General features: G+C 43.2%; 1 protein-coding gene across 1 annotated transcript; it reads left to right on the top strand.

Annotated features, from left to right (window-relative positions):
• The first annotated feature begins 1547 nt into the window (after nt 1-1547).
• Nucleotides 1548-16359, top strand: LOC146634670 (protein NLRC3-like). Its single transcript, XM_085378848.1, is given in 11 exon segments — nt 1548-1965; nt 2050-2142; nt 2906-3007; nt 5567-5802; nt 5919-7710; nt 9221-9394; nt 9656-9692; nt 10317-10365; nt 11125-11368; nt 14565-14741; nt 16173-16359. Coding segments are annotated over 11 exon segments (3180 nt in total). The 5' UTR covers nt 1548-1876.
• The last annotated feature ends 4652 nt before the right edge of the window (nt 16360-21011 follow it).

Here is a 21011-nt window from a genome sequence, read left to right as displayed (position 1 = left end):
GTCTGTACTGTTTTCCTGGCTGACATCAGCTGTGTGCAGCTTAGTTTCAGCATAAATCTGCTTCGTTTTATGTGAGATCAGAGTCTGGGAACGAGACAGAAACAGTTGATGATCAGCAGCTGAACTCGATGTTACTGTGGATCCACTGACTGATGTCTGTAGGCAGCTTCTCCTGCCTCCATCAGTCTGTTACGGAAGCCCGTTTCCGCCACAAAAAAGGATCCATTCTCGAAATTTCGACTTATAACTCGAAAATGTTGAGAAAAGTAGCTCAAAATGTCGAGTTAGTTCTGCCAATCAGTAATCCAGCTACAATGCGCACTCAAACCCGCATCGCAACAAATCGGCGCTTTCGAGAGTACGTTAGCTGATATTAACGCCATGTGATTCAGCTAATAACAGAAGGATTTCATCATTTGTGAAGCCACACAGACAATAATCAGCGACTTGTGCATTTATGACTGGCTGTTATTCTGGTGTCTTAGCTGTAGCATTTGTAGCTGAGGGCTTCAGCTTCCGGGTAACAAGGAAATTACGTCATTCACGTAAATGACTGATTGACAGCACTAACTCTTAATTTTGAGTTAGTTTTTTCAAAATTCCAAGTTAATAAGTCGAAATTACGATAAAATAAGTCGAAATTTCGAGTTCTGGATCCTTCTTTTTTTAGTGACGCAAACGGGCTTCCAGTGTGTGGATGTTGTTTAACTGCTGACAGTGAGACAGGCTGTCCTAAGAGTCGCTGCCAACACTTCATCTATAAAATGCATTTCTCTGCTCGTTCGCTATAGTCTGCTGTCGTATTTGTATGCAGGTTATTTTCAGTTTAACTGCTGATGTTCATTCGTGTATTGTAGGTGAATGCGTTGATGATTGATCATAAATTAGTAAACTGGCCGTTTTTGCTCAATAATTCCTGTTTCATGTTCAAACCGTCAGACAGAAACTCTGCGTTTGTTTTTATGTTCTTCAGCCTGTTGTTCTTGAGGTCATCTGTGATGCGTTCAATGACCCTCCACATGCTCTGAGGCTCATTTGAAGAGAAACAGAACTTCATCTTTAGAGCATAAGTGGGTTTTTGCCCTCTTTATGCCCGCGGTCAGGCTCTGTTTATTGTAGTATAACACTCATAGGACACGGTGTCCCGCTGCACACACACTGCACACACACTGCACACACACTGCACACACACTGCACACAATGACAGCTGCAGAGTTTGTGTCTGATGTATTAAGTATGAAACACTGTTGGGCTAAAATCTGGTCAGAATGAATCCAGGTGCAGGTGTGTCAGTTTAGGACCACTGGACTAACATCCAAGTGCTCACAATATAAAGTGTATTCTGTAGTAACATCCTGGTGTTGCAGCAACAGTCCCACATGGAAACGTCAACACTCAAACTCAAAATCTCTTTTTGTCAACAATAAAATGACAGCAGACCAATTTGAACAAAGTTGGTAAAAAGCTTCAGAAATTAGTAAAATATTAAAAAGTGTCTTGATGCTCAATCATCCAGGTAAGGGTTAGGTAATGCTGTGATTGCAGACATTCCCCAACTCTCTGTGAATGGGACTCATGGCCATTGATCAGTGGTTGTTGATCAATGGTCATGACCTCCCAGCCATTGTGCAAATGTCCTGTTTATAAGGTTGGAAACCTGCAGTCAGCTGAGACTGAAGGAGTCACCTGGATGAGTCATGAAACGTTTCTCCCACTGAAAACATCCAGATGAACAGAATCAACTTTTGGGGATTAAAACGTGTCTGAATCAATCAGTGGGTGCTGAGTGGGTCAGTCAGTGTGTCGCTGGGCTGATTTGTGTTTCCTCTGCAGGTGAAGGTAGAAAGTGTGTGTGAGCTGATGTGAACTGAGCAGCATGGATCAGTGTGAGGACAGAGAGGAGGGAGTCCCTCCCTCTAAAAGCACTCTGTGTGGGGAACATGAGAGCCAGACCAAAGCTCAGAGGTGAGATGACCATCTCTAACTGTCCATGACTCTTCTCCATGTCACAGCTCAGCACTCACATCACTGCTCCATCATTATTCACAGGAACCAGCCTGGACCTCCACCCAGCTGTGTGTCCTGTAAGAGTGACTGGTCTAAAGATGTCATCATTAATTTCAAAGTCTCTGCTGCAGAGAGGTGAGCTGTTAGTAACAAGAACTCTCTGATTTAAATGATTTTGATGTTTCCTGGTTTCTAAAATGCATCTCTGTAGCAGAGCAGTGTCTCCAAGGACACACAGGCTCAGCTGTAACTGTCAGTTTATCTGGTTTAAGACACATTTGGACTCAATTGGCTGTTTTTAACTATGTATTTTAATCAGAGGTGTAAATCTAGACTTCACACATCTGGATCCTAAACTATGATAGAAACAGCTGCTAGCAGTGGGTAGTTTGACTTTGATACGCTGCTCTAGAAAGCAAACAAAGGTTTGTGCAGCTCCTCTTCAGAAAAGTGTTCAGAGAGCAGCTGCTGTATTAGACAAAGGCTCGTCGTGTGAGCCCAGATGTGTGTAACAGCTGGATGAAGGAGAACCATCACAGTCGCGTCTCCATCCCGCCTTTATTAATGAACTTCCTGTTGCTTGCAGATGACAGGAACACAAAGTGTTTGTGCCACGTGATGCTGCAGGATTTGTTAACGTGTCCATGATGGTAACATCTCCTCGTCTAACTGCAAACACATGAGCGCTCCTAACGGCAGCTATCACAGCCACACAGGCAGACTGTGTCTCACTGTTGCATTCAGGGACATTTGTTTTCCTGTAAAAAGCTGAACTCTAATCTAAGAGGACTGTTGCTGACAGGAAACAGCTGCATTATCTGCAGTCTGTGTGACCACAGCTGCTTCAATCACTTTATCAGAGAATTGATCATTGAATAAAACATGTTTGTGTCTGCAGAGGTCAGAGGTCACAGTCTGCAGGATCCAGCTGTCCGTCTGTGAGGAGTGACTGGTCCATGCCTCACCCTCCACACTTCAGTGGTGAACCTGGACCAACGAGGTCAGAGACCTGTGATGACTCCTTTACATGTTTGTGTTTTCCTGGATAAATATGACCAAAGATTCATTAAAAAGATAAAAATATTAGACTTTGTCCTGTAGCGCTGTGTGGCAGGCAGGATTGGACCCAAACACAACAGGATGAAGTCAAAGAGGCAGCTTTATTTCAGCTGTGAACATGCAAACAGCAGAAATAAGGAAACATAACTGTAGGTTTGCAGTGAATGAAGCCTCAGCTCAACGCTCCACTTTGTCCCTCTTTTCCTTCTCCAAACAGCCACATCAGGAGTCTTTGATGGAGTTTTAAAATATTTAATTACAAATGTCCAAAGATGGGTTCAGGATACCTGAATCCACAATTATTAAAGCTAAAATAGTTCACAGGGTTTGGACTTTGTTAGGTGACGAGAGAACATCAAAGTGTTTTTTATCTTTAAACAGTATTTTTATCACTTCAGTTGCTCTCACAGCCCTGTTTGTTATTTTACCAGAGCTCTTATGTTTCACTCAGTGCTCCCACCAAACACCTTGGAGGACACATTAGTGTGATTTAGATTTCATTGGTGCAAACACCAGTCACACAAGCTAACCCATGGAGGCAGCAGCAGGCTTTGTGTTTGGTAAAGTCTGTTGGCTTAAACTAAGAGAGTTTAGTTTGTTAGCACAAAGAGCTGTCAGCTAAAGCCCCGAATGCACTTTGAATACAGACGAACTGAGAAAAACACTTTAAATACAGCAAACAGTCAAACTGACAACATCTTGTTCTGCTGATCATCCACAGCAGTACATTTAGCATTCATGCTAGCAGCAGGCTATGACTGTCCATTCAGCACCAACACAGGTAGGAGTGAGCAGTGATAATAATGGATTGGATTTATATAGCGCTTTTCAAGGCACCCAAAGCGCTTTACAATGCCACTATTCATTCACTCTCACATTCACACACTGGTGGAGGCAGCTACGGTTGTAGCCACAGCTGCCCTGGGGCAGACTGACAGAAGCGAGGCTGCCATATCGCGCCATCGGCCCCTCTGGCCAACACCAGTAGGCGGTAGGGTAAAGGCTCTTGCCCAAGGACACAACGACCAGGACAGAGAGCCCGGGGATCGAACCGGCAACCTTCCGGTTACAGATACGCTTCCCAAACCCCTGAGCTACGGTCGCCCCAAGTCCTGCTCCTGATGAAGCAGGACTGTGAGCAAGTTTGAGCTACAATCCTATTGGCTTCTCAGTTTCTCCAAAGAAAAGGGGGAAAATTCTTGGTGTTGTGAAGATGTGAGTTGGTCTTGTTGTCATGGGGCTGGAAGGATGCTGGCAGTGAGAGGCTTTTCATACAGTGTTCAGTAACAGAATGAGAAGAAAGCCACTGCACATGAAACAAGGTGCTCGTAGTGTTTGTTTACTGTGTTTGTGCCACAATGTCAGATCAGTTGTAGATTCACATGAAGACTTGTCCAGTGAAACCAATGCAAGTACTGCAGTACAGAGCAAAGACTAAGCAAGCCAGGAGAGCTCTCCAACTTTCTGAAAGTATCAGGATATTTGAGTGATAAGAAAAAGTGGATCATGCAACAATGTCCCTCAGCACACAAAACAATCAAAGCAGAATAAATATAATGTTTTAGATCAAACACTTACAGGGACCTGAAGAGAGAGAACCAACAAGATGTCATGGCTAACAGAGGAACTCAAGCACAGACTGAGTTCTGACAAACAAAAAGGTCGGGGAGGGGGTCCAGGGCTCCAGGGAAAAGAGGGAAGGGAGTCCACACTCACTCCTCTTCAGTCACTCGTGTCCTGCTCTCCACTCACACAGCCACACACGGGAGTCACAGGTAAGCGTTTGTAACCAGGTCCGGGGAAATATATACTCAAAGTATACACAAAGTTAACCCAACTGGTGAATTAAAAGAGAGATTTCTTAGCAATGAGCTGAGATCATGAACACAGGAGGGTCAATGTCCCAGCGACAAACTGCTCCATGCCGCAGCGTTTAATGGTTACCGGTAAGCCCAGGTGAGTCAGCAACAGGTGGTGTAATCATCATAACTGTGTGGACCAAGAGCGAGAGGCCATTACAAGCTCCACCCAGGCAGGCAAAACGCTAGCAGGAGAGAGCAAAACATAAAACCTGAAGAGCCATCATGAGCCGGCCAGAGAGACACAGAGTTTATACTAGAAGAGAAACCTGCTCATCTTCATCATGTTTGTTTAAACAGAGAAAATCAGAAGTCTCTGTGTGTCAGACCACGGCTCTACACGGACACTTCTAAGCTGCTTCAGAGTGAACTGACCCAGATAATCTGCACACAGCGGCTGTAAAACAGTGAAAGTCATAACTGTGTCTCTCTGATGGAAAGCTTTTATTGTGAAGTCAGGAAGTCTGCAGGAAGTGTTGAGTTTGTATTCATCACTCAGTGTTTAATGAGACAGGCAGACAGGAAGAGCAGCTCATTAGTGTTGATGAAATCAAAGGAACTGTGAGGAACTGCAGTTTGGTCACATCTGGATGTTTTTCACTGACAGTAAATGTTTTAGTGATAAAGAAATGTGTTCACAGAGAGAGGAAGAGGAGTGGTGTTTGTGATGAGGAGCAGCTGTCCTGCTGTGCTTTGTGTCAGGACGTCCTGAAGGATCCAGTCTCTACCAGCTGTGGACACTGGTTCTGCAGACAGTGCATCTCCTCATACTGGGACCAGTCTGCTCCATCAGGAGACTCCTTCTGTCCCCAGTGTGGAGAAAGATCCAGAAGCAGAGCTGGACTGCAGACAGCCAGTCAGAGCAGCTGTGTACAAAGTAAGACTGAACATCTGTCTGCTGATGGACTCATTTCTGAAAACTGGACTTCTTGTGTTGTTCAGACATTGAAGAGTTTTCTTTCTCTTTAGTCTCATTGTTTTTCTTTCTTTCAGCAGATGTTGGTCTGCAGGAGGTTTTAGATGAACATAAGATCAGTCTGAGGAGGAGATGTGAACGTGTGACTGAAGGAAGTGATGAAACAGGAAGTAGAACCCTCCTGAACAGGATCTACACTGAGCTCTACATCACAGAGGGACAGAGTGAAGAGGTTCATACCCAACATGAGGTGAGGCAGCTGGAGACAGCTTCCAAGATGGACGCCCTCCATGACGCTCCAATCAGGTGCCAGGACATCTTTAAAGCCTTACCTGACCAACAGAGACCTATCAGAGTGGTTCTGACCAACGGCGTGGCTGGTGTTGGAAAAACCTTCTCAGTGCAGAAGTTCACTCTGGACTGGGCAGAGGGCTTGGAGAACCAACATGTCAGTGTGGTGGTTCTGCTTTCATTCAGGGAGCTGAACCTGATCAGAGATGAGCAGTACAGTCTTCTGGAGCTGCTCCATGTTTTCCATCCAACATTACAGAAGGTCACAGCAGAGAAGCTGGCTGTCTCTCAGTTTTTGTTCATCTTTGACGGCTTGGATGAAAGCAGACTTTCATTGGATTTCACCAACAGGAAGCTACTGTCTGATGTCACACAGAAGTCATCAGTCAGCCAGCTGCTGACAAACCTCATCCAGGGGAATCTGCTTCCCTCGGCTCTCGTCTGGATAACTTCCCGACCCGCAGCAGCCAATCAGATCCCTCCTACACGTGTTGACAGGCTAACAGAAGTACGAGGCTTCACTGACGCCCAGAAGGAGGAGTACTTCAGGAGGAGATTCAGTGATGAAGAGCTGTCCAGCAGAATCATCTCCCACATGAAGACATCCAGGAGCCTCCACATCATGTGTAGTATCCCAGTCTTCTGCTGGATCACTGCTACAGTTCTGGAGCACATGTTGACTACAGAGCAGAGAGGAGAGCTGCCCAAGACCCTGACTGACATGTACTCACACTTCCTGCTGGTTCAGACAAAGAGGAAGAAGAACAAGTACCATGAGGGACGTGAGACGAGTCCACAGGAGCTGACGGAGGCTGACAGGGAAGTTCTTCTGAAGCTGGGGAGGCTGGCATTTGAACATCTGGAGAAAGGAAACATCATGTTCTACCAAGAAGACCTGGAGCAGTGTGGTCTGGATGTGACAGAGGCCTCGGTGTACTCAGGAGTTTGTACAGAGATCTTCAAAAGAGAGTGTGTGATCTTCCAGAAACCAGTCTACTGCTTTGTTCATCTGAGCATTCAGGAGTTTCTGGCTGCTGTCTACATGTTCCACTGTCACACCAACAGGAAGACAGAGGTGCTGAAGAACTTCTTGGGACAAAAATACAACGAGTCCTCTCTGGATGATTTCCTGAACAGAGCCATGTATAAATCCCTCCAGAGTAAAAATGGCCACCTGGACCTGTTTGTTCGCTTCCTTCATGGCCTCTGTCTGGAGTCCAACCAGAGACTCTTAGTAGGTCTGCTGGGTCAGACAGAGATCAGTCCAGGAACCATCCAGAGAGTCATCAACAACCTGAAGGAGATGAACAGTGATGAAATCTCTCCTGACAGAAGCATCAACATCTTCCACTGTCTGATGGAGATGAACGACCTCTCATTATTTCAGGAGATCCAAGAGTTCCTGAAGTCAGAGAACAGATCAGAGAAGAAACTCTCTGAGATCCAGTGCTCAGCTCTGGCCTTCATGCTGCAGATGTCAGAGGAGGTTCTGGATGAGTTGGACCTGCAGAAGTACAAAACATCAGAGCGGGGACGACAGAGACTGATTCCAGCTGTGAGGACCTGCAGAAAGGCTGGGTGAGTCCAGATGTGATCATTAACATCATTGATCAGTGTAGGTTAGTAGTTTAATGTTGAAAATAAAATCAGATTGTAACCACAAAGTGTTTGTGTCCGTACGCTGCAACCTTCCACACCATTCCTTTATTGTACAGACTCAGCAGCAGCTCCATGGATCCCAAATCCAAGAGTGGAGAACAGATTTGAAGTGTGTCACATCCATGCAGTCACAGCTGTTTCCACCATGTTTCCACTGATATTAATCCTGTTCAATGACACGTTTCATATCAGTGAATATGTTCTTTAGGACGTCCACTGACATGTTTAAGTGTCCTGCTGGAAATCACTCAAATCATCCATGAAATCCATGAAAAATCCTTTTAGTGTTTCTAACTTCACCCTCTGTCCTCTCTCTCTCTCCATCCTCCTCACTGCTTCTTTCACTGATAATCACACAAACATCGTATTCAGCTACAAAATAACACAATAATATCATCTGATGATCATTATTATAAGAGCAGGATCCATATTTGATATCAGAGTAACACACTGCTTGGTTATGTGCAGTCATCATCAGTGACTGTGGGTCAAACAGAAGCTCTCTGATTGGTTGCTGACCTTGGTCACCTGTCCACTCTCACCTGTTTGTGTTTGCTCTCTCTTTGCTGTCTCCATCCTCTCTCTCCTTTCTCTCCCTCTCTGTCTTTGTACGTCACTCAGGTCCAATGGAAACAGTGACATTTACAAACCAATCAAAGACAAACTGATCCATGTCAGGTTATAACAATATTCAAAGTGAATACAGGCTGCTGCTGGACACAGACAGGTAACATCATTTTGACTTGCTGTCACCTGGATCTGGACTCATAAACACTGAAGCCCTGAACAGGAATACAAATCATTTTCTGCCAACTAGCGACACACCAGCAGATAATGGCTCAGAAAGCTAAAATGAGCCAATCATTTCTGTGTTTAGTTCCCCTGAGATCAGATCTGATATCAGCAGCTCTCAGTTCATTCATCATTATTGTCCAGTGATGAGATTTCTGCTCCGTTTGGTAACAGTCAGCAGGTTTTTCCTGCGTGTGGACGTGAACAGTCGTACCTGACAGCAGGTAGCAAACAGAGATCATCTTTCCAGCTGGAACTCTTCACTGAGCTGAACTCATTCAAAATGTTCTGGAGTCAAAACAGGAAACAGTCCAAATGTGTGTCTTCACTCTGACTCTGGATCAGATCTCAGTGACAGACTGTGGACATTATGGAAGCCTAAATGTGACACCATCTTCCTCCTTCATCTGCAGATTAAAGCCAAGCAAAGATTCTCATTAAAAGTCTGCAGGTCTGAGAGAGACTCAATCGTTGTGTCATGTCAAACACAGTAAGAGGAGCTGAAGCACAGATGTGAAGAGCAGATTCATCAGATTATGACCTCACTCTGTTTTGTCTTCATATACATTCAGTCTCTGTTTATAATGCAGATTTTCTGCTTTTATAATAACACATTTTATATTTTCTATTATCACAGACTGACTCGGTGTGGACTCTCAGAGTCTCACTGTGAAGTTGTGGCCTCAGCTCTGAAGTCCAGCCCCTCCCATCTGACACAGCTGGATATGAGTTGGAACAAGCTGCAGGATTCAGGTGTGAAGCTTCTGTGTGCTGGACTGGAGAGTCCAAACTGTCGACTGGAGACTCTGAGGTGAGTTCACTGACTGCGGCTGTTGTTGTTTTTCTATATTTCATGTCTTTGATGTTTGAAACTTTCTTTAGTTCCTAAATGTTCAGGATGTGTCTGAAGACAAATGTGAAGAAGTTTGAGTGCTTTCAGAAATGTTGTCTTTCCAAACGACTGAACAACAGTTTTTCCTTTTGGCTCCAAACAGAAGTGACAGACTTGAGCAGGGTTCATTTAAAGGCTGACAGAAGTGGAGTGGTGACGGGGAGATGTTTGACAGGACAGTGTTTCAGCCTCCACAGGTTCATGTTGTGCTCCATCAGTCAGTGAAGATGAAGTCGGTGCTGATGAGGCTGTAGAGTGTGTGAGGGATGTGAATGAGGATGATGAAGATCTGATGATAGCAGATAAAAACAGGCTGCAGAGACTTTGAGCCATACAGGGCACACAGTGTGTGTACAGAACAGCTGAAATCATTATGGAGGCCTCACTGGGATATGGAAGCATCACAGTACAGCTTCAGTGAAGCATTAAAGTCTCTGATATGAGATGAGAAATGAAGCAGCCAGAGCTTTTTCATGAGTGGAAATCCACTGTGACTGTGAGCTGCTGCTACAGCCTCCAGATTAGCCAGCAGCTCATCCTGCTCAACATTTTCTCACCAACTCTAATAGCAGTGTGATGTTTTCAGCTGGAGTGATGGTCAGGGTGGCCTCCCTCTCCTCTTCTTCTCCTCTTCCTCTTTCATTTGTAAAGCCACTTCTGCTGCTTTCATTCATTTGGAAGTCCTGTAGCTGAGTTTGGGAGAGACTAACAGCCTCGGCAGCAGAGGGGAGAAAGGCTGTAACTTTTGGGTCTGTGTTTCCACAAGCTCCGCTAATTCTAGAGACTTATTCATCATGAAGAAAACAAGACAGTCGATCGATCCATTACTTGCGCAAGGGAGGCCTCGTCTGTGTCCAGCACGACAATGACCCCAGTGGTGGCCTCCTCTCGCTGCCTTTTATTGACAATCTTCAAACAATAGTTTACAAAGCACCTCCCCTTGCAACCCCCCTTTGGTTACATAGACAAGGCACTGTATGTAAGTGTGTGTGTGTGTGTGTGTGTGTGTGTGTGTGTGTGTGTGTTACCTCCTGCTGACCAAAGGGTCATAAACCCAGGAAGTTTACATCAAAAGAAACAGATCTTTCAGATAGGATGTATCTACAATAAAACCTCCCCCAGCACAGAGTGGTTGGAGAGGTGGCCAGGATCAAAGGAATGGCTTTGATCCTACTGCTTGAACTAAGACTGTACAAATTTAAGAAACACAATGGCAACATTCAACAATTAGACTTAACAGTAACACCACCACTTTACTCTGTTCTACCTGTCACATCATTTTATCAGGAAACAAATATGCTCATGTTTTTACTATGTTTGTCTTGAAGATGTAAGAAGATCACATGGTGCTTTTTATTATTGTGTTGGTTTGTTTGCTGTCTCTTGGATGGGGCCCAGCTGTGCGTGGCCCCTGGGCCTGTGGTCAGAGTGTGTGCTGGATAATCCGGCCCAGGATGAGGCCAAACTGACATGGGATGAAATGTCAGTCACATAATTGAGCTTTGTGAGAAATGTACGACTTTAATGTGAAACATTCAGAGTTTTTTCTCTTGTTGTGTTTGTTTGAAGCTGCTTCCTGTTGGCTTCAGCTGTTTGGAGTTTCCATTTTCTAAACTTCTACATTCTGAACCTTCTTCAGCTCTGAACAGATGATGAAACACTGAATGATTTCAAGCACTTTGTCTAATAAACTTACATCTTTCATTCTTTATACAGATTGATGGACTGTGGTTTGTCAGAGATCAGCTGTGATTATCTGGCAGCAGCACTGAAGTCCAACCCCTCCCATCTGAGACAGCTGGAGCTGAGCTCCAACAACAAGCTGCAGGATTCAGGAGTGAAGCATCTGTGTGGTTTCCTGGAGAGTCCAGGATGTGGACTTGAAACTCTGAGGTCAGTCAGCATGTTTTAGTTGTGCTGAGATGAATATGATGTGAAAGTTGTGCTGACACTAAACTGCAGACATCAGGCTGATATTATACTGATCCACACTGAGGATCTTCATGGTAAAGTCTGTTTTCTTCTTCTCTGGTTTAGTCCATTGACTGCAGCAGAACAATGTTCACATTTCAAACAGTGAGACTCAACGTATGGCCCGCGGCCCACACGCGGCCTGCCCACCTTTCCTGATTCAGAGAGAGGGGACCCTGATTAACTGTGTAGTGTTCTTCCTCACAGTTCTAAGTATCAGACACAACAATGAATAATCCACAGCTGACTGTCTTTAGCAGGTCAAAGGTCACGGCACACAGCAGACAGTGGGAAATATTATAACTCTGATCATTTATCAGCACATATCCATATGTATAAAAACAAAGCTGACACTGTGAGACTTGATCAGAGGTGTGATCATCACAGCAGAGGCCTTTGTGTCAAAGTCACTGAGGATCAAACAGAAACACATGAAGCAGATTTTCCTGTTCTGGCTTTTTATAGCAGATAACCTTCAAAATATTCTGCAGTCCATCAAAAACTGAAGCAAACCATGAATCAACATGTGAACATGAGCTGATGCTGCTGAAGTGAAGCAAAGTTACAGAGGTTTGATTACAGACACAGCTGAGAGTTTGTAATCTGTCATCATTTTAAAAGGTTTACATTTCTTCAGTATATCCACATTTGCAGCTGCTACCTCAACCTCCACTTGTCCAACACAACTGCTGTCCACTGCCTCCATGACATTGTGATTTTGCTGTTGGTCTTCTGTCAGATCTTCATCAATCACTTCTGCACGGGGCACACCTTCAGACTCTGCAGCTGCATAACGAAAGCCTGTAAGATAAAATTAGACATAAGGTAAATGTACACCAATATTCCAATGACAGGTGTGTGATTCATCTGGAAGTTATGTGCGGATTAGTGTACAGTGATAGCAATTTAGTATGTTTTTAGAGGGGGGGGGGGGGGGTGTTTATCTCCGATGGGTGCTCTTTTTCGCTTCTGTTGCGTACGCCTTGAGTGCCGGTCCGAGTCTGATACAGGTATGTCGTCATGCCCCATGTGCAGTGTTGGTGCCCAGTCTGGATTTGTTACATCCATTTCATATGCTGGTTTGCCTGCAATAATGCCAAATCATAAGCTACTCAGTCGACATGATGTGGTTCTGCAGCATCACACATTAGCATGTTTTATCTCATTATCTATGACCGCAGCACGTTGAAAATAACACTAAAAGCCTTTCAAGAGTGATATGAATTAATTTAGAACTCACCGGAAAGAAAATGCCGTGAGCAAACCAACAAAAAGCTGGGGATTGCAGAGAACTCGATATCCCCTCGTCTCACCGCTGCAATCCAAGCCTGACGTCTTTGTTTAGTAATATCGGATACATGGGATCCCTCACGTTGCCTCCAGGATGGAAAACGATGAAAAGAGAGCCCGTTATCCAGCTTCTTGCCTTCACGATCGTGTGATCTAACCTTGCAACCGACAACACAACACGTACGATCCATAGCTGAAATGGTATCCTTTGGCTGGCCTACTGTCATGGCGGAAGGGGGCATGGCCCATCTCCCGTGACATCACGCTCCAAAGCCCTATAGGTGGGAAAATGTACCATGTCGACCAATCAAAAATGATATGGAAACATGACATTTGGTTGTTTAGCAAAAGGGGGAAGTTTTAGGAGTGACCGGCAAGAGAGAGCGAGTGAGCGAAAGAGAGAGAGAGTTTTGATACGTGAGAGATTTGTGACGTTTACCGTGTTTGGTCTCAAGTTAGTTTGTTGTCTTGTGTATTTAGTGTGTAGCTGTTGTTTTGTTTTGTGTGTCAGTTCTACTAGTGATCGTCACAGTTGCTGCCTTAAAGCCAACAAAGGCAGATTGCAGTGTAAACGCTGAGTGACACACCTGCTGTCAGACCTGCAGGTTTATCCCTGTGCTGTTCTCATATGTGTTAGAGTGACACAAACTATTGTTTGACACCTGATTGTTCTGGAAATAGTTTGAAATGATTATATGAAAAACGTCTGAGCCTTGGCTGCATTTTTTGGTAAATAGTACCATATAACTTTGTTGTTTGCAAAACGTGTGCGTATTTTTAAAAGTGTACAATCTCTATTTGCATTTCAAGTTATGAAGATGATTCGTTAAACATGTGTGTGGTTTTTACAGTCAAAATATCACTTTCTACTTGTATTTTAAATTTTGTCTGAATTTAGATAAATTGTGCTGATACAGTTGGTCAAAATGAGAAAATAACAGATTGGCAAGATAAACTGTTTTTAAAGGTAAAATATAGAGGCCACATCAAAAGTAGTCAAGAAGGGTTAAAGGCTAAAAGCAAAGTTGTCACCAAGTACTGTTTATATTTGTGTGTATTGCTGCAGCTTTTTTGAGTATTAATTTGGTGCCTTTGTGTGAAATAATGGTATTGTGAGTGATCCATATAGTCACAAAGAATAGCCACTTGTTTCTGTGCTACCAAAGTTCCCCGGCTTTCATTCAAAATGTGTTTATCGTCAGCACCTGCACATTAAACTACTTAAACATTATAAATGTCTTCAAGCTCACACTGAGGCCTGTGGGGTACTATCAGCCACTGAGACAGTACACACATTTATATGTGTTTGTATATGAATATTTCATACTTTAAGACTGCCTGTTTATTTAAGGGAGATGAACAAAATACATTGGAATTGTACAAAATAATATCATGGTTGATAAATTAAATAGATTTTAAGTAGATGCTTGTGCATTCTTAAAGTCTTATATGTTGAACTGAACTATGTGATCTGTTCAAAGCCTTAATCTTAATTTGAAGTGAAATGTGCATTTTGAGTTCATACACTATGTATATAAGGCGACCGTTTCCTTTTGCAGTATTTTTGTGTGGTGTACTTTTCTATGTCTTAACAAAAGGGGAACAAAGGTGTTTAAGTTCACCTAGGATGATGTGTTTTAATTTTCACATGGTCTTGCTTGAATTTGACCCTGACAAAGGCGTATGAACTCTGTCAGCTGTTTGGAGTTTCCATTTTCTAAACTTCTACATTCTGAACCTTCTTCAGCTCTGAACAGATGATGAAACACTGAATGATTTCAAGCTCACACTTTGTCTAATAAACTTACATCTTTCATTCTTTATACAGATTGGAGAGCTGTGGTTTGTCAGAGATCAGCTGTGATTATCTGGCAGCAGCACTGAAGTCCAACCCCTCCCATCTGAGACAGCTGGACCTGAGCTGGAACTACGAGCTGCAGGATTCAGGAGTGAAGCATCTGTGTGGTTTCCTGGAGAGTCCAGGATGTGGACTTGAAACTCTGAGGTCAGTCAGCATGTTTTAGTTGTGCTGAGATGAATATGATGTGAAAGTTGTGCTGACACTAAACTGCAGACATCAGGCTGATATTATACTGATCCACACTGAGGATCTTCATGGTAAAGTCTGTTTTCTTCTTCTCTGGTTTAGTCCATTGACTGCAGCAGAACAATGTTCACATTTCAAACCTTCAAAGAAGAAGAAAAATCCTCCACTGGATAATTCACTGTGAAACTCTCCAACTCTTCATTCCACCTTAAAGTCTGTCTGACACTGAAATCCAAAGCAAAATGTGTGTTTGCTTTACAGACAGCAGTCCAACACAAACATACACACATCATCCAAAACACAGTCCAACATCCAAATCTCCTCCACTGCCAGCATGAATGATGGGAAAGAGAAGGAGGAACACTCTGACATTCAGGGTTAGAATGAGTTTCATGAAGCAGACTGTGAAGATCAAAGCTGCATTAGAAAGCTTACATGAATGAATGAGTGGACAGAAGTGGACAGAGATCATCTGAAGCACTTCAAAGGCTTTAAATCAGCACATTTCTCTTTATTCTTTATCAACTCTGTTAGTTTCTCTCAGTTTTCTGTGGAATGAAGCTAACAGCAGGCTAATAAGATGCTGACCAATAGGTTTCTATTAAAGGTTGTAATTTGTATATGAAAAAGTGCTTTGGCTCAGCAGGGATCAGCTTACAGGTAGAATACAGCTGCTGGATGGGATTAGCATGTCATAGCTATCTACCAAACTGCTAACTGGGGGATTTCAGGCCATCTATGGATCATTTTTGCTAACTGTTTATTCAGCTTAGGCTCACAGGGCTGCAGCCTGTGCCCTAGCTGTCATAGGGCAAGAGGCGTGGTCCACCTGCATAGGTGAGCAGTCCATCACAGGGCCAACAGAGAGAGACAGAGAAGCACTCTCTCACATCCACACCTACAGCCAATTTAGAAGCACCAATGAACCTAAGCAGCATTTCATTGGACTGTGGGAGAACATCCAACCTCCACAGAAAGGCCAACAAGCTTCAACCTACAACCTTCTTGCTTTAAGGCACTAGTGCGAACCACGTTTCCCCATTTCAGCCCAAATCCTGCATCTTCCTGTTTCTGACTCCAGGCCAGCTCCACTAACACTTTCTCATCAGACACTGCCACCTAGTGGAGGAAGTCTTAGTTCCATTTGAAGCTTCAGATGACAGTTAGTTCCTTTACAAAATCCAACTGGCTGCATCAGGACATATAGTCTGAAACTCTGCACAGTTTCCTGTTTGAAGCTGCTTCCTGTTGGCTTCAGCTGTTTGGAGTTTCCATTTTCTAAACTTCTACATTCTGAGCCTTCTTCAGCTCTGAACAGATGATGAAACACTGAATGATTTCAAGCTCACACTTTGTCTAATAAACTTACATCTTTCATTCTTTATACAGATTGAGTTTCTGTGGTTTGTCAAAGATCAGCTGTGATTATCTGGCAGCAGCACTGAAGTCCAACCCCTCCCATCTGAGAGAGCTGGAGCTGCAAGGAAACAACCTGAAGCATCCAGATGTGAAGCAGCTGTCTGATCTTCAGCAGAGTCCAGACTACAGACTGGAGACTCTGAGGTCAGTAGAGTGATGGAGTGAGTGGGTGGTGCTGTCAGCAGTATTGTACTAAACACAGTCAGTATGAAACAAAGATCCAGTGTTTCCTGTAAAGCTGCAGCTTCTCAGTGAAGCTGTGAGAGGAGAATGGTGACAGGCTTCAGGATTGGACACAAACACTTCCTGTTTCTGACCTTTATGGTCACCATAGTAACGGCTGACACGCTCTGATCAAACGCTGTCAACAGCCAATCAGCTCTCTGAACAAAGCAGCACGCAGACCAATGACTGCATTCATTTCCAAGTTTAAAGCAGTGAAGAACACAGTCTGTAGGTGAGGAAGAATTTAGTGAGAGCAGATGTTTGGATGGAATTCCTCCAGTTAACAGCTGGAACCGTCCATCTGGATTGTTGGGCTTGTTGTTGGGGTTCCTACAGAGCTCAGAGTGGACACACCAAGGTTCTTCTAATGAATGAAAGTCCAAACTCAAACTAGGAGGGAAAAACATTTTCATCAACTTCAATAAAAATCCAAAGATTAGAAAAAGTGAAGCAACAATGAGTCCTAGTACAGTCCCAGCACTGAAGTCCCTGCTGCTCTTTATACTGGATGTGCTGCATCACTGACTGACAGCTGATGAAGAGTCTCTGGAAACACTCGTTTATCTCCTCTGCTCTTCCTTCTTCTCTCTGCAGGTGGAGCTGATGATGGTAAACAGGACGGTGTGTGTGCTGAGAGAGGAGGAGCTGTGTCCTGATGATCCAGAGAGGTTGAAGCAGCAGCAGCTTGTGTGTAGAGACGCTCTGACTGGGCCATGTTACTGGGAGGTGGAGAGGAGAGCTTCATCCAGCAGTGACTGACAGAGGAATGAGAAGAAGTGCAGATGACTGTCAGTGCTGCAGAGTGAACTGCTCTGAGAACAGCTCCACTGTCAGACACAATGTAGAGTCCAGCATCATCCCTGTGTGTCCCTCTGGATCTGACAGAGGATCATCAGTGTATCTGGACTGCTCTGCTGCTGCTCTGTCCTTCTACAGTCTCTGCACAGTCTCTGTCTGACTCTGGCTTCAGACCCTCCTGGATCAAACTCACCTGGAAAGACTTTCAAACATCACTCAATAGATTTGAATACAGAATATATTTGATATATACTGTAGATGTACTGTAGAGTTGCAGTTTGTCACTTGTAAATACAGTCTGTGAGCAGCTGTGAGCTGAAAGATCTTTCTAGAAACAGGAAATGTTTTCACTCTTCTGTTGCTTTTTCATATATTTCCACAACATTAATATTGATCCCACCTGTCTCACCTGTTTCATGCTTTTATACATAATAACAGGACACGTGTGATCTGAGCGCTGCTGTGGTTGCTGTGCTGCACGTCTTCATTTAGATAACAGAGACATCTAGTGGTTCAGAGGGAGAACTGCAGGAGGTGGAGCTGTGTTTTAGCGTGGAAAACTTTTTATCTTTTAGGCGCAGATACAAATATGACAAGTATCAGTGTGAGATACAAAAGGTCACATCAGTCAGCAGAGGGAACAGTGATCACACAGCAATGTAAGAATAGAAACATAACAGTGAATCTGGACATGTATACAGATGGAAGCAAACAAACAGGATGTAACACTACATTAAAGCCACAAATGTGAAGAAAACAAACACAAAGGAAAATATATTTGATCTCAGGAATCCAGATCAGATGCCTAGAAGCCTCGGTGGGAAAAAGTAAACAAAGCTGCGGCATAGAAGCAGAACCGAATCGTATGTGTGGAGGGACAGTAACTGTGTGTATATGTAAGCATTTAAACACTGCAGAGAGTAGAATTAACAGTAACAGTATTGTAGAAATTCATTTCACCGAAACAATAACGTGGCGCACAGTGTGACGCATGCACCAGTTTATTGTATTTCCAGACTTGCTTTCGGCACAATTTACAGTGCACGCTACTCTGTTTTTTGTCAGACTTGAAATAGCCGAAATACCTTCACACTACGGAACTTCTATGGCTCTTCCGTTCGACAATCTCTCCGGCATTGGAACCATCATCTGTTTTCTCTTCGGTCACGCTCGGTTGATTTTTCTAGTCGGCACACTTATTTCCTCCATTACGCGCTGGCTGCTTCCCAAACAAACACACGTGCGGCTTGGCACTTGTGCTGTACGTAACAAGTCACGCGACGTGACGCTGCGGCTGTGATTGGTTCGGCTCTGCGCTACTTAATTTGGATTGGCTGACCTGTTTTTTTTTGTTTTTTTTTAAGAGGACAAGAGCGGCGAAGTCTATCGCGATAGTTTAATTTCTCTATCGAGTAAAAGTTATATCGCGATACATATCGTTATCGTTCTATCGCCCAGCTCTATGTGAATTCATGGATTTTTTTTTCACATTCTGTCTCTCACAGTTGAAGTGTACCTCTGGTGCAAATTACTGACCTCTGTCATCATTTTAAGTGGGGGAACTTGCACAATCGGTGGCTGACTAAATACTTTTTTGCCCCACTGTATGATCCACCGGTGGTGATATTTTGGTATTTTGTGAGTTCCTGATTTAACAAATCAGCTCTTTAATCCAGGCCTGAGAGATTGAACTTTAAAGCGCTATAAAATATTCTTACTGAAAACAGTCGCAAAGTATTTTTCTCCATGATTATAATGAGCTTGGGAGAAATTCACTTATATGGGACACTGATCGAATGAGAAGTCCCGAGCCTAAAAGGATTGCAGCGAGTCAATCCAGTCCAAAAACAAGGAACTGTTTCCTTCAAAATGATGACGTCATCTTGCTGGTGATGGAGGCTCGAATAGGTTGCGCGTGAGACTCCATTATCAGCAATATCTGGTATGAATGTGTGTGGATGTATGCATGTGACTGGACTGTGACGGACTGACGACTAAAAGTTTAACTGACTTGATATTGAGACAAAAACGGTACCGACTTTAGGATTAGTGAATGTCCACAACAATTCACCCAGCCTGTAAAAGAAGGGTGGATGTTTTGTCTTGCTTTGTTTTGTTTTTGCAAGAACAGAAGGATGATAGAGACTAAGGGGGGAGGCTGTAGCTTCACATGAGTGTGAACTGCAGACTGAACCCTTTGGTTGCTAATTTTGAGTTACTGATGTTTGCATTAAGAAAATTGTGTTTTTAGTAGCTGTAGTTCGATTAATGTATCATATTATATGGTTGGGAATGTTAAATGCTAAAGTGAAGAAAAGGTTTGATTCCACTCATGACGGAGCAGGTTATTATTAACCATAGCAGGTCACTGTAAAGAGTCAATTAACTTTTATAGAGGTAAAAAAACCAAAAAAACAAAAACCTCCACTGAGGTCTATGAATAACAGGGGAATGATAGACTTGCCACACTCAAAATGGAGATATGTAATGATAAACACTGGTCCCCGTCTTTTGGGTGCTTTCTTGAAATAGTCAGCAATTTAAAAGTAAGATAGACACAATGTCCTCCTGAGACCCAGGGAGGAAGAAAAAAGAAAAAAAGGAAAAGCATTTTCCTTTTTTCTTTTTCTTTTTTTCTTTTTCAGATAAATCAAGTGTTGGGACGGTAAAAAAAACACATTACAAAAACAAAATTGTTTTTAACCAATTTTATTTAAATTTTACAACATGTGCACTACAGTGCACAAGGGGAGTTCATTGATCACGAATGTGAAACTAACAAAATTCAAGAGCTATTTAAGAAAATTAAAAGCTCCACTGAATTTGTTGTAAGCAGGATATTAAAACTTATTTATATAACAATATAATAATAAAAATGTAGATCAGGGACCAACTTAGAAGTCACTGACACTTCACTAGCTGTAAGCCATTGGTTCAGGAACAAGTGATTGCACTGGGCTTTCTATTTCACAAAAATCAATTCATTTATGATATCTGAGGAAGTACTGTGATTTTTTTATTTGGAGACACAAAGCAACATTTGGCACTTCCCACATCTCACATATGTTTTACTGTTGCACCCAACCATTCTACAACTGAAATGCCTTGGACTGTTAACCATCTCAGGCAAGTGGAGGGAACCATATTTTGCTACACTCTCATCTGATTGGGGCCTCCTTTTCTTGATTTTTGGAGAGAACTCTTCATTACTGGTATTATTCAGGTCTTGTTCACATGTTTGTCCCTGGTTTCTCAGCCAAGAGGAGCTTGAACTCCAGATACTGGGAGTTCTTTTTGCACATTGAGATCATTGATAACTTTTAGCAACGACGTGATCGTGTAGAAACAATCAGGTGCAATGGATTCATCTATAAATGCGACTCTTATTTTTTACTTTACTGGAAAACATTTATGCATTTTACCCATATTTTATTTTTAACTCAAAGCAAAAATTCCAGATTCTCCTACATGTTGGTTTTGGACCAGATAGGACGACAGATTTCAGGTGGCCCTGTGTTTTTCTCTATCACATCTGCCACTGCATCTCGATAATCTTTGTGTGGCTCCTCCTGGGTTCTCACCCTCTCCTATCTGGCTCACATGACTCTCATCTTCTGAAAAATCTCTGTTTGAATCTCGCTCAATTATTCTGTTAAGAATTCTCTCTGCCTTTGTCAAAGAGTTGTCTACTAGGAAAAAGTGAAATAAATATAAGTACAAAGTCCCGACGTGCACTAGAGTACACATTAATAAATTAGTCATGTTCTAATTCTTAAAGACCCCTCA

The sequence above is a fragment of the Diplotaxodon limnothrissa genome, linkage group LG3, assembly GCF_057381915.1.
Source record: "Diplotaxodon limnothrissa isolate DT_005_m linkage group LG3, D_limnothrissa_male_GT1.1, whole genome shotgun sequence".
NCBI classification, from domain to species: domain Eukaryota; kingdom Metazoa; phylum Chordata; class Actinopteri; order Cichliformes; family Cichlidae; genus Diplotaxodon; species Diplotaxodon limnothrissa.
Note: the sequence above shows the minus strand (reverse complement) of the source record. Positions and strands in the feature narration are given on the sequence as shown.